This window comes from Nicotiana sylvestris, chromosome 9, assembly GCF_000393655.2.
Source record: "Nicotiana sylvestris chromosome 9, ASM39365v2, whole genome shotgun sequence".
Taxonomy (NCBI): domain Eukaryota; kingdom Viridiplantae; phylum Streptophyta; class Magnoliopsida; order Solanales; family Solanaceae; genus Nicotiana; species Nicotiana sylvestris.
The window spans coordinates 103,592,077-103,605,159 of NC_091065.1; the positions used below are offsets into that span (position 1 = coordinate 103,592,077).

Consider the following 13,083-nt stretch of genomic DNA (forward strand, 5'->3'; position numbering starts at 1 on the left):
GAAAATGACCGTTGCAACGGTCATTTTTGAATTTGACCGTTGGTGATGCTCAAAATTAAAAAAAAAAATCCAACGGTAACCGGGCTGGAAGCCAGTGAAAACTCGTAAACGGGTTACCGGGCTAGCCAAGTTCCGATGCATCGATAGCTAAAAAAGGTTCGACCTTGTCCGACACAACCCCCTACCCTAGCCAACCCGTCCCACACCTTACCAGACTGGACTAACCTGGGCTGAATCGGGTCGAACCGGATTATTAGTGGGCTAGCCAAACCCGTTTAACACCTTTATAGCAGATAGGTGTTAAGGAAGAAGATGGTGGTCGTTGTGGTGGCAGGGAGAGAAGGAGGAAGCTGAAAGTGTGGGTGGTAGTGGTGGAGAAGGGTGGGTGGCAAAGAGAGGAGGAGAATAACGGTGGTGGTAGATGAAGGAAGAAGAAGAATAATTGTGGCGGCACGGCAACAACAGAAGTATAGCAGTGTAGTGGTAGAAAAGGTGGCGAATATGAGTTTTTAAGGGAAGAAAAAGGAAATCTTTTTAGGACTCAATTCACGCGCCTAAGGAAAAGTGATGAACACTTCTTTTGCCTTGTCAGCACGTGTGTTCAGTAGGTATATTTTTATTGAAATTTAAGTGAATATGTATTAATCTTAGTTAAGGTGTCAGAGTAAAAACTGGAGCCAAGTTTAAGAGGTTGTCTATGTGTGTATGTGTGTGAATATATATATATATATATATATATATATATATATATATATATATATATATATATATATATTCTAAAAAAGTTGTAAGGCTAGCATTCAGTTTTGATTTATTGCATAAAATGTTAATAAGCCGCTCGACCCTAGTACCCATGAATCGTTGAAATTTGATGTTAACAGAGTCTTGTCATTTTTAATCATTTTTATCATAGGTTTAAATTGATTTTGTCCACATGTGCTTCTATAGTTACTATATTATTGAGTACGTGCTTAGCACGAATCTCTATCTAACTTTAATCGCATTCATTTAGTCGAGTCACATTCAAGAGTAAAATAAAATCCCTTTATCTGTATGGCTTTTATTCTCGCAGCTATCATATATATGCGAACAAGTTTCTTTTCTCTTTATTCACTCTTCTCATCTTGAAACCAATGTTGTTATTTTCAGGTTAGTTCAACTTCTGTGGTAAGACCTTGTATCCTTTTTCGTAATCTATATGTATGATTTTATTTAATATGACACTTTGAGGTATTTTTGAATATGGTTTGAATTTTTGGAGCTAGAAAGTCAAGTTTAAGGGAGAAGAGTGAAGGAAAAAAAGAAAAGTGACTTGGAGCTATTCACCGAAAAGAATAGTGAACTTTCTCTCATCTTTTTATTTTTCCCCAATAAAAGTAATGATTATAAAGAAAAATATCACAAGAACAATTAAATTTGACTGTTGAACTCTATTAATATATTATATAATACATAGCACAAGATGAGTGGGTAAGTTTTAACTTGGCAGACCCTCCTCCTTTCCTGGATTCACTCCATTGGCTTTACTGCCTATAAATGGTAGAATGTTCTCTGAACTAAGAAAGCTAGTAACTTATATCAATATAAAAAGATAATAAACCAAATGATTAACACTAACTTTTATAGCATTTTCATGATTTTTCAAGGTGTGAGATCTTTTGTTATGTCATTATTTAGTACGTCATTTAGAATATTGTTTAGTTATAGTTGAAATAATTCTTAAAATATATCTTATTATACATATGGGGAGGGGAAGGATGAAGTGAAAGCTCATATAACCAACCAACAATTGCATATTAATTATGTATATACAAAGCTATCATTTACTATGCACAATTTAAACAAACATTCTCTGATGATAGTAATACTACAATAAAAAAACTCGATGTAGAATTACTATTTCCCATAATTAAAATATGATTTAAAAATAAATATATAATAAATTTATTGATACAACAAGAATCGGAAAGAATTAATTGTGTGATGGGTTTTAACCACATAATTAAGTCATCGTAGTCATTAAAGAATGTTTCATGGGACTCATGAGAACTGAGAAGTATATAATGAAGAACTTCGATATAAACATTTATAAAAGTATAGAGCAAAAATCAATAATACCAAAATAGTAAGACGAAGTTACAAATCATCATTAGAATTGAATTATTACTCTCTCCATGTATTTGATTGGGCACAAACTTTAAAAATTATAAAAACTTTTGACATGCAATTCAAATATGTAAAATATCAAAATTATCCTCTTAAATGAATAGTGGTGAGAGTTTGACGTGTCTTTTCATTTTCTCTCTCCTTATAAAAAATGAACTTTAATTTTATATTGGACGAGTTCCAGTGAATCATATCATTGAAGATAAAATGGAAATGCTAAGTATAATAGTTTTCAAAAAGGAAAATGTGTCTTGTTTTTGGGAGACAAACTCAAATAAAAATGTGTCACGTAAAATAGAATGGGCGGAATACTGGAAATTTCAATTCAATCAATCCAAATGGAAGTGCTCTAATCTCAAATATTCAATTCCAAGTATGGAACTGGAATGAGTTGTTAATTGTTGCTTATGCCAAGGATAGTAAAGATATTTCATGGACCAATATAATATAACTCTGCATTTCAGTGATTTTTGAGAAACAAAGTTAACGGTATGCTGAAGAACCCTTCTTTTATTGGTTCAAAAAATGGCAAAGCTTACCATTTCTTGCCTTAAATAAACTTCAACTGCCAATTTATGTTTAGCACATGACCCAGATGGAATTATCCAGGTACAAATTGATAATGTATTAGTTTTACTACAGCTTGTTTGAATAGTTGTTAACTGTTGTATTGTATGGTATTGTTACTTTAAATATAATATTTATTTCGATTGTTACTTAAATTTTATTGTATCGTATCGTTAAATTCGTCGTTATGTAACAACGAAAAGTACCACTTTATGGTGTGGTCAAGTCGTTACCTAATTTTCCCCCCATTTTGTAACAACCTGACCGGTCGTTTTGAGCTTTTGCACTTTGCTCGCCAGTTCTCGGGCATGACTTGCCCCGTGTGATGGATTATGACTTATATAAATCGTTGGTTTTGGTTTTCAGGGTAATCAGAATGAATTTAGAAGAACAGTTCTCAGTTTGAAGCTTAAAATTTGAAAAGTTTGACCAAGATTTGACTTGTTGGTATACGATCTCGGATCAAAATTTTTATGATTTGGTTAGCTCCATTAGGTGATTTGGGACTTAGGAGCGTGATTAAAATTCATTTTGGAAGTCTGTGGAAGGTTTAGGCTTGAATTGGCGAAATTGAGATTTTGGTGTTTTCCGGTTGATAGTGAGATTTTGATATAGGGGTCGGAATGGAATTCCGGAAGTTGCAGCAGCTCCGTTGTGTCATTTGTGACGTGTGTGCAAAATTTCAGGTCATTCAGACGTGGATTGGTTGGATTTTTTATCAAAAACGTAATTCGGAAGAATTTGGAATTCTTAGGCTTTAATTCGATGCAAATTTGGTGTTTTAATGATGTTTTGAGCGTTCCAAAGGTTGGAACAAGTTTGAATGATGTTATGGGATATGTTGGCATGTTTGGTTGAGGTCACGAGGGCATCGGGTGAGTTTCGGGCGATCCATCGGGCCATTTCATGTTTTGAAAAGTTGCAGAAATTACTGATCAATGTTGCAGAGAAAATGGTCTTCGCGTTCGCGAAGGGTTAGCTGGTGAAGGCTGGAATTTTAGCCTTCGAATTCGCGAGGCAGGCTCCGCGTTCGCGAAGGTTATGGCTGATTGGTCATCGCGTTCGCGTGAAGTGGACCGCGTTCGCGTAAGAGGAATTGGGTAGCTGAGCTTCAGGGTGTTTATTCATCGCGTTCGCGAGAGAGGTTACGCAATCGCGAAGGGTTAGTCTGTGGAAGCATCGTGTTCGCGAGTGGCAAGACGCGATCGCAAAGAAGGATCTTTGGTCAAAGCTGGATTGTGCTTCGCGAACGCGAGGCTTTGACCGCGTTCGCGAAGAAGGTTTTTGATGCCTGGGCAGAATGTTTAAATAGCTATTTTTGTGCTACTTGAGGTGACGCACCCGCTAGATGACGAGCGTGGAGTCGTGCACCGTTGGGGATTGTAACTTGGTCCGTCCCGTGCAACTGTTGAGTCACATATTTGATTTGAAAATCTTATGATATGCCATGTTTTAGAGATTGATATTATATTTTGGGTTGTATGCCATGTTTGGGGCCTTGTGCCGACCTGTTGAGACCCTTAGGGGTATTTTTACTATTTTTCCTCACTCTATTTGTTTTGAAAGCATATCCTCAGTCATGTTTTACCTTTTTATTGTTTGAATCTGGTTTTATCACTTTACTTCTTAAAATGTGAAAACTGTTTGGGCTGAGTTTCCTGTTTTACGGATGGTCCGAGTGATCGTGAGGTTGATGACCGAGATAGACCGAGGGTCTGATTGTGAGGTTGATGACTGAGATAGACCGAGGGTCTGATTGTGAGGATTATATATCTATGGATTGGGTTGCACGCCTGATAACTAGGAACTATGACGCATTTTACACTCCTTCATGCTTAAGCTTTGATTAGAAATGTGTACAAAATAGTCCCAAAGACTCACAAGTTGTGCTTGATTGCAGGTTTGATCAACAATGTGACAAAATGTCAAAGATCAGCTCAAAAAGGAGTGAAACTTGCACAAGTACCAAGACAAGGCAAAGCTCAGTCAAATAGGGCCAGTGCGGCCGCACACCATTCTGTGCGGTCCGCACAAGTGAAGTTCAGAGAGTGTGCAGGCCAAAAGGCAATGTGGCCGTAAAAGGATTTCTGCGGTCTGCATTGGATTTACTGTGACCGCACTCGATTTAGTGCGGTCTGCAGAGCCAAGGTTCAGAGAATTGCCACTTTGAAGATTGAAGCCCAATGCGGTCCGCTCTCCATTTCATGGGGACCGTACTAGAAGCCACCGCGGCCGCACTCGATTCTGTGCGGTCCGTATTGCCCAAGTTCAGAGAGCTAGATATTCAAGTCAAGAGCCTTAGTGCGGCCGCACTTGATTTTGTGCGGTACGCGCTAGCCCCGCAAGGGTAGTACAGGGTTGGCCTCGATCACTTTTTGGCGTCGTTGCTGGAGAGCTAACGGTTTTGGCTATCTATCTAAATAGTTTTGTGTACTGTTCTTCTTTCCTTCTGTGTTACTAATTTGTTTGTGTCACAACTTCAGGTACAAAATGGCAGCAAACTTAAACAATGCACCTCTTGGAGATCTTCCGCCCGGGAGGAAGTAGATGACAATGTTGAAGATGAGGTCTTTATTGTGCCTCAAGGACAAAGGAGAGGCCGCCAGGCCAATGATAATATTCCAGACCCTCCCCCGTCACTTTTGAGAGTGGCTCCGAGAGTGCTTCCAAACCAAGGCTATGCAAGTGCAATTGTCCCAGCCCGGATCCGGGCGGGCAATTTTCAAATAACCAATGTGATGCTGACTTTGTTGGAGCAGTGTAGGTATTTCATGGGCGCTGCAAATCAAAATGCTTACAAACATCTCAAGGGGTTCGTGGATACCTGTTGGGGGAGCAAGCAAACTAATGTGTCCGAGGATGCTCTCCGGTTGAGACTCTTCCCATTTTCACTGAGAGGGAAGGCATTGGATTGGCTTGAGCGACTTCCCAACCATTCCATCACTACATGGGATGAGTTGGCGGATAAGTTTATTGCAAAAACATTTCTCACCAGGGCATATGGATGCATTGAGAGATGAGATCTTGGCGTTCAAGCAAGAGCCCACGGAACCTTTGCATGAGATTTTAGAGCGCTATAGAACAATGGTGAAGGAATGCCCCAACAATGATATGACCAAGGCGATGATCCAACAAACCTTCTACTGGGGTATTAATACAACAAACCAATGCATAGTGAACCAACTTGTTGGGGGCAATTTTATGAGGTTGTCTTATGATGAGGCTTGTGACATTCTTGACGAGATGGCTGACACTTCTTCTGCGTGTCAAAGTAGAGCCAGTGTGCCCCAGGGTGACCTCACGGTACTCATTTGCACAAAGAGTTACATGATCATGGGCAGGTTATAGCTGAGTTGACAACTACTATGAACCAACTAGCAAAGGCACAGTTGCAACAAGTTCAAAATCCTTGCCAAGTGAATGTCATGGAGGGTGTTAACATGTTTGTCAACAAAAGAAGACAAAGAGGTCAACAGAACCAAGGGAATTCGGAGCAATTTGACAATGATTGTGGTGGATTTCAAGATGATGGTTTTGTAGGACAGAGTGAAGAGGTGTAGTACGTGAATGATTATCAAGGCCAAAGGGGCAATTCTTCCAACCAACAACAATGGAGACCCAAGGCAATTGGGGACAGTCAACAACAATAAGGCAATGGTAATTGGAGGAACAATAACCAAAACTCCAACTGGGGCAATCAGAACAACAATCAAAATAATCAAGGAAATTGGAATGGTAATAACAATTGGGGTGGCAACAACAATCAAGGTGGATGGAATAATAGGAACCAAGGAAATCGGGGGCAAGGTTTTCAAAGGCCCCCAATGTACCAACAACCGAACAATCCACCCCCATTTCCATCTCAAGGTCCCATTTCTTCTAGCAATAATATGGGGAGAATTGAAATGATGTTTGAACAGATGATGAAAAAGAGTGCGGATTCTGATTCTCAGTTTTCTTCCCACAATACCTCGATTCAGAATTTGGAGGTTTAGTTGAGCCAAATCTCACAGTCCTTGAATACTCGCCCTAAGGGTGCTCTACCAAGTGATACGGTAGTGAACTCGAAGGGTGGGAACAATCATGTTATGGCGGTAACTACAAGGAGTGGACGAGGCAGTGATGTGAATGCCTCCAAACAACATCAAATTTTGAGTGATGATGTTAAGTTGCAAGAAGATGAAGTTCCTTTTGTGATTGAAAATGTGATTGATGACAATGTGAATGAAGAAGTGAGGATTGATATTCAAGATGCCGAGGTGGAAACTCAAAATGATTTGAACCCGTCTAGGGAACACATAATAGATATGCCGGAGCCGGTTGTGCCTAAAGCCAAGGCTCCTTTGCCAAGGCCACCTCCACCTTATCCTCAAAGGCTCGCGAAGCAGAAAAATGAGAACCAATTTAAAAAGTTCATTGACATGATATAGAGCTTATCCATTAATGTGCCTTTAGTGGAGGCTCTTGAACAAATGTAGGGCTATGCTAAATTCGTGAAGGACTTGGTGACAAAGAAGCGGTCTATAGATTGTGAAACTATAAAGATGACTCGCCAAATTAGTGTAACAGTGCATTCAATGGCCCCGAAGCTTGAAGATCCCGGTTCTTTCACCATTCCTTGCATCATTGGGAGTGCAGACTTTGCTAAGGCTCTATGTGATTTGGGGGCTAGTATCAATTTGATGCCCTACTTAGTTTTTAATACTTTAGGTATTGGGCAACCGAGGCCGACTTCCATGAGATTACAAATGGCGAATAGAACGATGAAGAGATGTATTATTGATGATGTGCTTGTCCGGGTGGAAAAATTTATCTTGCCAGCTGACTTTGTGATCTTGGATTGCAAGGTGGATTATGAAGTTCCTATCATATTTGGGAGACCTTTCCTCGCTACGGGGAAGGCCTTAGTTGATGTGGAAGTAGGGGAACTCACCTTCCGGGTGGGTGATGAAAAAGTGGTCTTTCATGTTTGCAAGTCAATGAAGCAGCCCAACAGTTCTGAGATGTGCTTTTTTATGGACCTTGTCACGGCAGTGATAGTTGATGATACCAGTGCAATGATCAATGTGGAGGACCCTCTAGAGGCCGTACTGTTGAATCTTGATGTCAATAGTGATGAGGGCTGAGTGGAGTGTGTGAATGCCTTACATGGAATGGGTTCTTACTCTTATGAGCCTAGGAAACTCTCTCTGGATCACGAGAATAGGAAGACTCCACCAACAAAACCTTCAATTGAGGAGTCTCCAGTGTTTGAGTTAAAACCACCGCATCCACACCTCAGGTATGAGTTCTTAGGCCCTAGTTCGACTTTGCCAGTTATTCTTTCTTCTTGTCTTACTAACATGCAGATTTATGCCACATTGGCGATGCTTCAAAAGAGGAAAAAGGCAATTGGATGGACTCTAGCTGATATTCGGGGGATAATCCCCGCATTCTATATGCACAAGATTATTCTGGAAGATGATGCAAAGCCCTCCTTTGAACATCAAAGGAGGTTGAACGAGGCAATGCAAGAAGTTGTGAAAAAAGGAGGTGATCAACTGGTTGGATGCCTGGGTTGTGTACCCCATCTCTGATAGATCTTGGACTTCACCGGTGCAATGTGTATTGAAGAAGGGTGGCATGAACGTGGTTGCAAATTCACAAATGAGTTGATTCCTACCAGAAGTCATCGGTTGGAGGGTATGCATGGACTACTGCATGTTGAATAAAGTGACCCGCAAGGATCACTTTCCTTTGTCTTTTCTTGATCAGATGTTAGACCGACTTGCTGGGCGTGCCTTCTACTGTTTCTTGGATGGGTATTCTGGGTACAACCAAATCTTGATTGCTCCAGAAGATCAGGAGAAGACCACATTCACTTGTCCATATGGCACCTTCGCCTTTTCTAGGATGCCTTTTGGGTTGTGTAATGCACCGGCTACATTTAAGCGGTGTATGATGGCCATTTTCACCGATATGGTGGAAGACATTTTGGAGGTGTTCATGGACAACTTTAGTGTTGTGGGAGATTCATTTGATGAGTGCTTAAAGAATCTTGATAGAGTTTTGGCCCGTTGTGAAGAAACCAATCTTGTTCTCAATTGGGAGAAATGTCACTTTATGGTGGAAGAGGGCATAGTTCTTGGGCATAAAATTTCAAAACATGGTATTGAGGTAGACAAAGCAAAAATTGATGTGATTTCAAGACTCCCTCCCCCTACATCTGTCAAGGGAGTTCGAAGTTTTCTTGGGCATGCGGGATTCTACCGGAGATTTATCAAAGACTTTTCGAAGGTAGTGAATCCTTTGTGCAAGTTGTTAGAAAAAGATGTCAAGTTCGTGTTTGATGACAAATGTATGCAAGCCTTTGAACTTATCAAGAATAAGTTGACCACCACTTCTATCATTACCGCACCTAATTGGAGCCTACCCTTTGAGCTCATGTGTGATGCGAGCGATGTTGCGATTGGGGCAGTTTTGGGTCAAAGAGTGAACAAAATATTTCATCTAGGGTACTATGCGAGCAAGACAATGAATGATGCTCAAGTGAACTACACTGTGACTGAGAAAGAACTTTTGGTTATTGTGTTCGCAATGAGAAATTCGGCCGTATCTTGTGGGTGCCAAGGTCATAATCTATACCGACCATGCCGCAATGTGGTACTTGATGACGAAGAAGGATTTCAAAGCTAGACTGATGCAATGGGTTTTATTACTTCAAGAGTTTGATTTGGAGATTGTGGACTAGAAGGGTAGTGAGAACCAAGTGATGGACCACTTGTCCCGCCTGGAGGAAGAAGGGAGGCCTCGTGATGGCCTAGAGATCAATGATTCATTTCCCAACGAACAACTCCTTTCGGTGTCGATGATGGTATGCCATAGTTTGCGGATGTTTCTAATTTCCTTGTGACCGGTATAATCTCATGTGAGCTCTCTTCTAACCAAAGGAAGAAGCTCAAGCGAGATAGTTTGGATTTTTATTAGGAAGAGCCGTATTTGTTCAAGATTTGCACGGATGGTGTGATCCGAAGGTGTGTCCTGGAGGAAGAGCAATTGAGTATCTTGGAGGCTTGTCATTCCTGTCCCTATGGTGGCCATCACGGCGAGGCGAGGACAGCTTCCAAAGTTCTTAGTTGTGGGTTTTATTGGCCAACTTTGTACAAAGATGCAAGTGAACTTGTGAAGAGGTGTGACGAATGTCAAAGAGCGGGTGGAATTTCGAAGAAAGACGAGATTCCTCTCAATACCATCCTCGAGGTTGATATTTTTGATGTATGGGGCATTGATTTTATGGGCCTGTTTGTTAGCTCATGTGGGAACACATACATTCTTGTGGCGGTGGACTATGTTTCAAAGTAGGTAGAAGTTGTGGCTTTGCCCAACAATAAGGCCTGAGGTGTTGTTGCATTCCTCAAGAAGAGCATTTTTACAAGGTTTGGTACTCCTCGTTCAATCATAAGTGATGGGGGGTCTCATTTTTGCAATAGAGCTTTTGACACTTTGCTTGCAAAGTATGGTGTCAATCACAAAGTTTCTACCCCCTATCATCCTCAAGAGAGTGGCCTAGTTGAAGTCTCCAATAGGGAAATCAAGAGCATATTGTCAAAGACGATCAATGCAAATAGGACCGATTGGTCAAAGAAGTTGGATGATGCTCTATGGGCTTATAGGACTGCTTACAAGACTCTGATTGGTATGTCTCCGTATCGGTTGGTATTTGGGAAAGCTTTCCATCTACCAGTTGAGTTAGATCACAAGGCCATGTGGGCTTTGAGGAAGCTAAATCTTGAATGGGATGTTGCATCCAATCTTCGTGTGGAGCAGCTCGATGAACTTGATGAATTCCGATTCCATGCCTACTCCAGTTCACCCTTGTACAAGGACAAGATGAAGTACCTTCATGATAAATATGCTCGTAGAAAGGAGTTCAAAGTGGGTGATTTGGTTCTCTTGTTCAACTCTCGGTTACGTCTGTTTCTGGGAAAGCTTAAGTCAAAATGCGGTGGACCTTTTGAAGTGGTGTGTGTGACCCCGTTTGGTGCACTTGATTTAAAGAACAAAATTGGGGAAGTTTTCAGAGTGAATGGGCATAGGGTCAAACATTACTTGGGAAAAATTGATGACAGCCACGTGGTGGCACTTCTTCATCTCAAATGATTTGATGATAACCTGCGTTTGTGTCGCGACAATAAATCAGGCGCTTCTTGGGAGGCAACTCATGTGCTCTTCTTCTTATTTTTCTTTGATCTTCATTGTAGTATAGGATTTATTTTTGGACTGACTGGTTGTGAGATGTTACAGGTTTGTGTTGATGCAGTGCAGGACATAGTGGAAAAAAAGTACAATGGTGAAACAAATAGGTAAGGGTGGTAAACAACCAGGCAGGGGGAGAGTCCTCCCGGGGTGGTAAAGGCAAAAACATGATAAGACTGACCGCACAAGCCTGTCAAAACATCAAGAACATAAGGAAAATCATCAAAGCTGCAAACAGAGCTATTGATCAGTCAGAGAGTGAGTATGAGCCCTCCCGGGATATATCTTCAGACTCCGTGCCAAAATACATTGAAGACTGGCCGGAGAGAAACAGATTGAGATATACACCTTCACATCCAGCTTCTCCCACTACCCAAGCTTCAGTGCGAGTTTCTTCTGAGTCGTCTGAGGGCTCAGCTGCTGGTATTGAAAATGAGTACTCTACCTCTCCCACAGCTTCATTATCTGGAGAGGGTGCAGTACCAGATGACGGGGAAGAAGTGGAAAGGGGTGAGCCTCAGGTTGGGGGTAGAACAAACTAGAAACCCGGAGGTGTGGCAAGACCGCTTTGTGAGTGAGCTGGCCTATTATAAGTTTAGAGAATGGTGGCCTATGAGGAAATTGATTCCGGAGTGGAGTTTTGTAGATAGAGACCTCTTGCCTCACAACCCCAAATTTGAGAAGGCAGTTTAGAGAGAGAGTAGGCTTGGAGTAATTCTTAAACACCTGTGAGGATGTAAACGAGCACTTGGTCAAGGAATTCTACATCAATGTTGCCTACATCAAAAGGGTACCAAAGTGACCAAGGTGCAGAATTTGAAAGTACTATTTGATGGAAAAGCAATAAATGACTACTTGGGCTTCGATGAAGAGGATGAAACACTGTATTTGGAAAAGATGGAATTAGGTGAGGAGGTCCATCCTTGGTTGGCACAGTATCTGGCAATCCCAGGTACCACCCTCGATTGGTTGAATGTGGGAGTGAAGATTTTAAGGAGAAGTTTGAATTTCGAGGATAAGGGGTGGGAAACATTCGTGTGCAGCAGACTGGACCCCACTACCCATGACAACTCACTCCCTCTTCACCGGGCAGTACTGGTAGCATCAATTATGGTAGGGTACCCGATTAATGTCGGGAAGGTGATGTCTCGGGCGATTACGTAGATAGTCAGTGAAGCTGACAAAAACTACCTTTCCCCAGCTTCTTAACCATGTACATCAAGGACCTAAAGGTAGAGAAGCGGCCATTTGATATCAAAGTGAAAGCAAAGGCCCCGTTCTCATGGTACAACATGCAGGGTGATGACAACCCTAAAAGCAAGAACTACAAGGGAACAGCCACTGCTTCAACTGGCCATTCTGAAGAGCCAGTAGTGGTAGTGGCTCCTACTCAGCCTTCTTCCACCTCAGCGGACATGCCCCCTGGTCCATCCACTTCAGCAGTTCCAGATATACCCTCTACCCCGGCCCACCCAGTGACTGCCCATCGTCTGAGCCACACCCTTCTCAGCATCAACAATTGGATGCAGACAGCTTCCTCTAAGTTGTTTGTCCTTACTTCTACAGTGGCAGCTCAATCGGCACCTCCACCTCACGGGTCCCACAGTTTATTGAGGACGCCCTCAAGGATATTCTGGACAACCAGAAGAAAATCCTTGACACTCAGAAAGTTCTTACGGATGCTGTGGATTCTCATGGGAAAGCTCTCAAGGAGCTTTCTAGGGAGGCCAAGAAGATGAGGAAGACGCGGGCTTCCAAGAAGACGTGGGCTTCCAATCCTTGGATTTATTGTTAGATGACCCGGTGCCAGCAGCCCATCCCCCCAGTGCAGTCGGAGAGGCCTCCTAAGAAGAAGAGGGTGATTCCCTGTGCAGATGATGCAGTCATACAGTTGGCGGACCCGCAGGGAGAGTCTTCCAGCCAGCCCCAGGGGTTAGCCCAGGCCTCAGTCCAGGTCCAGGTCCCAGCAGCAGATCATAGGGAGACAGTCACAGGTTCCCAAGCTTACAGAGGACCCAGGGACCACTTAGGATCCCATGCAGACAAATGGGCCATAGGGAGTTTCTGTATCCTCTCCCTTTTATTTTTGGTGCTTATTTTGCTTAGTTGGCATTG

At 42.0% G+C, this 13,083-nt stretch overlaps 1 protein-coding gene across 1 annotated transcript; it reads left to right on the top strand.

Moving 5' to 3' along the window:
• Window positions 1-6,300: 6,300 nt before the first annotated feature.
• LOC138877990 (uncharacterized) lies at window positions 6,301-7,859 on the top strand. Its single transcript, XM_070157642.1, has 3 exons — window positions 6,301-6,390; window positions 7,212-7,400; window positions 7,581-7,859. Exons 1-3 carry the CDS (start codon window positions 6,301-6,303, stop codon window positions 7,857-7,859), a joined length of 558 nt encoding a protein of 185 aa, XP_070013743.1.
• Window positions 7,860-13,083: the final 5,224 nt, after the last annotated feature.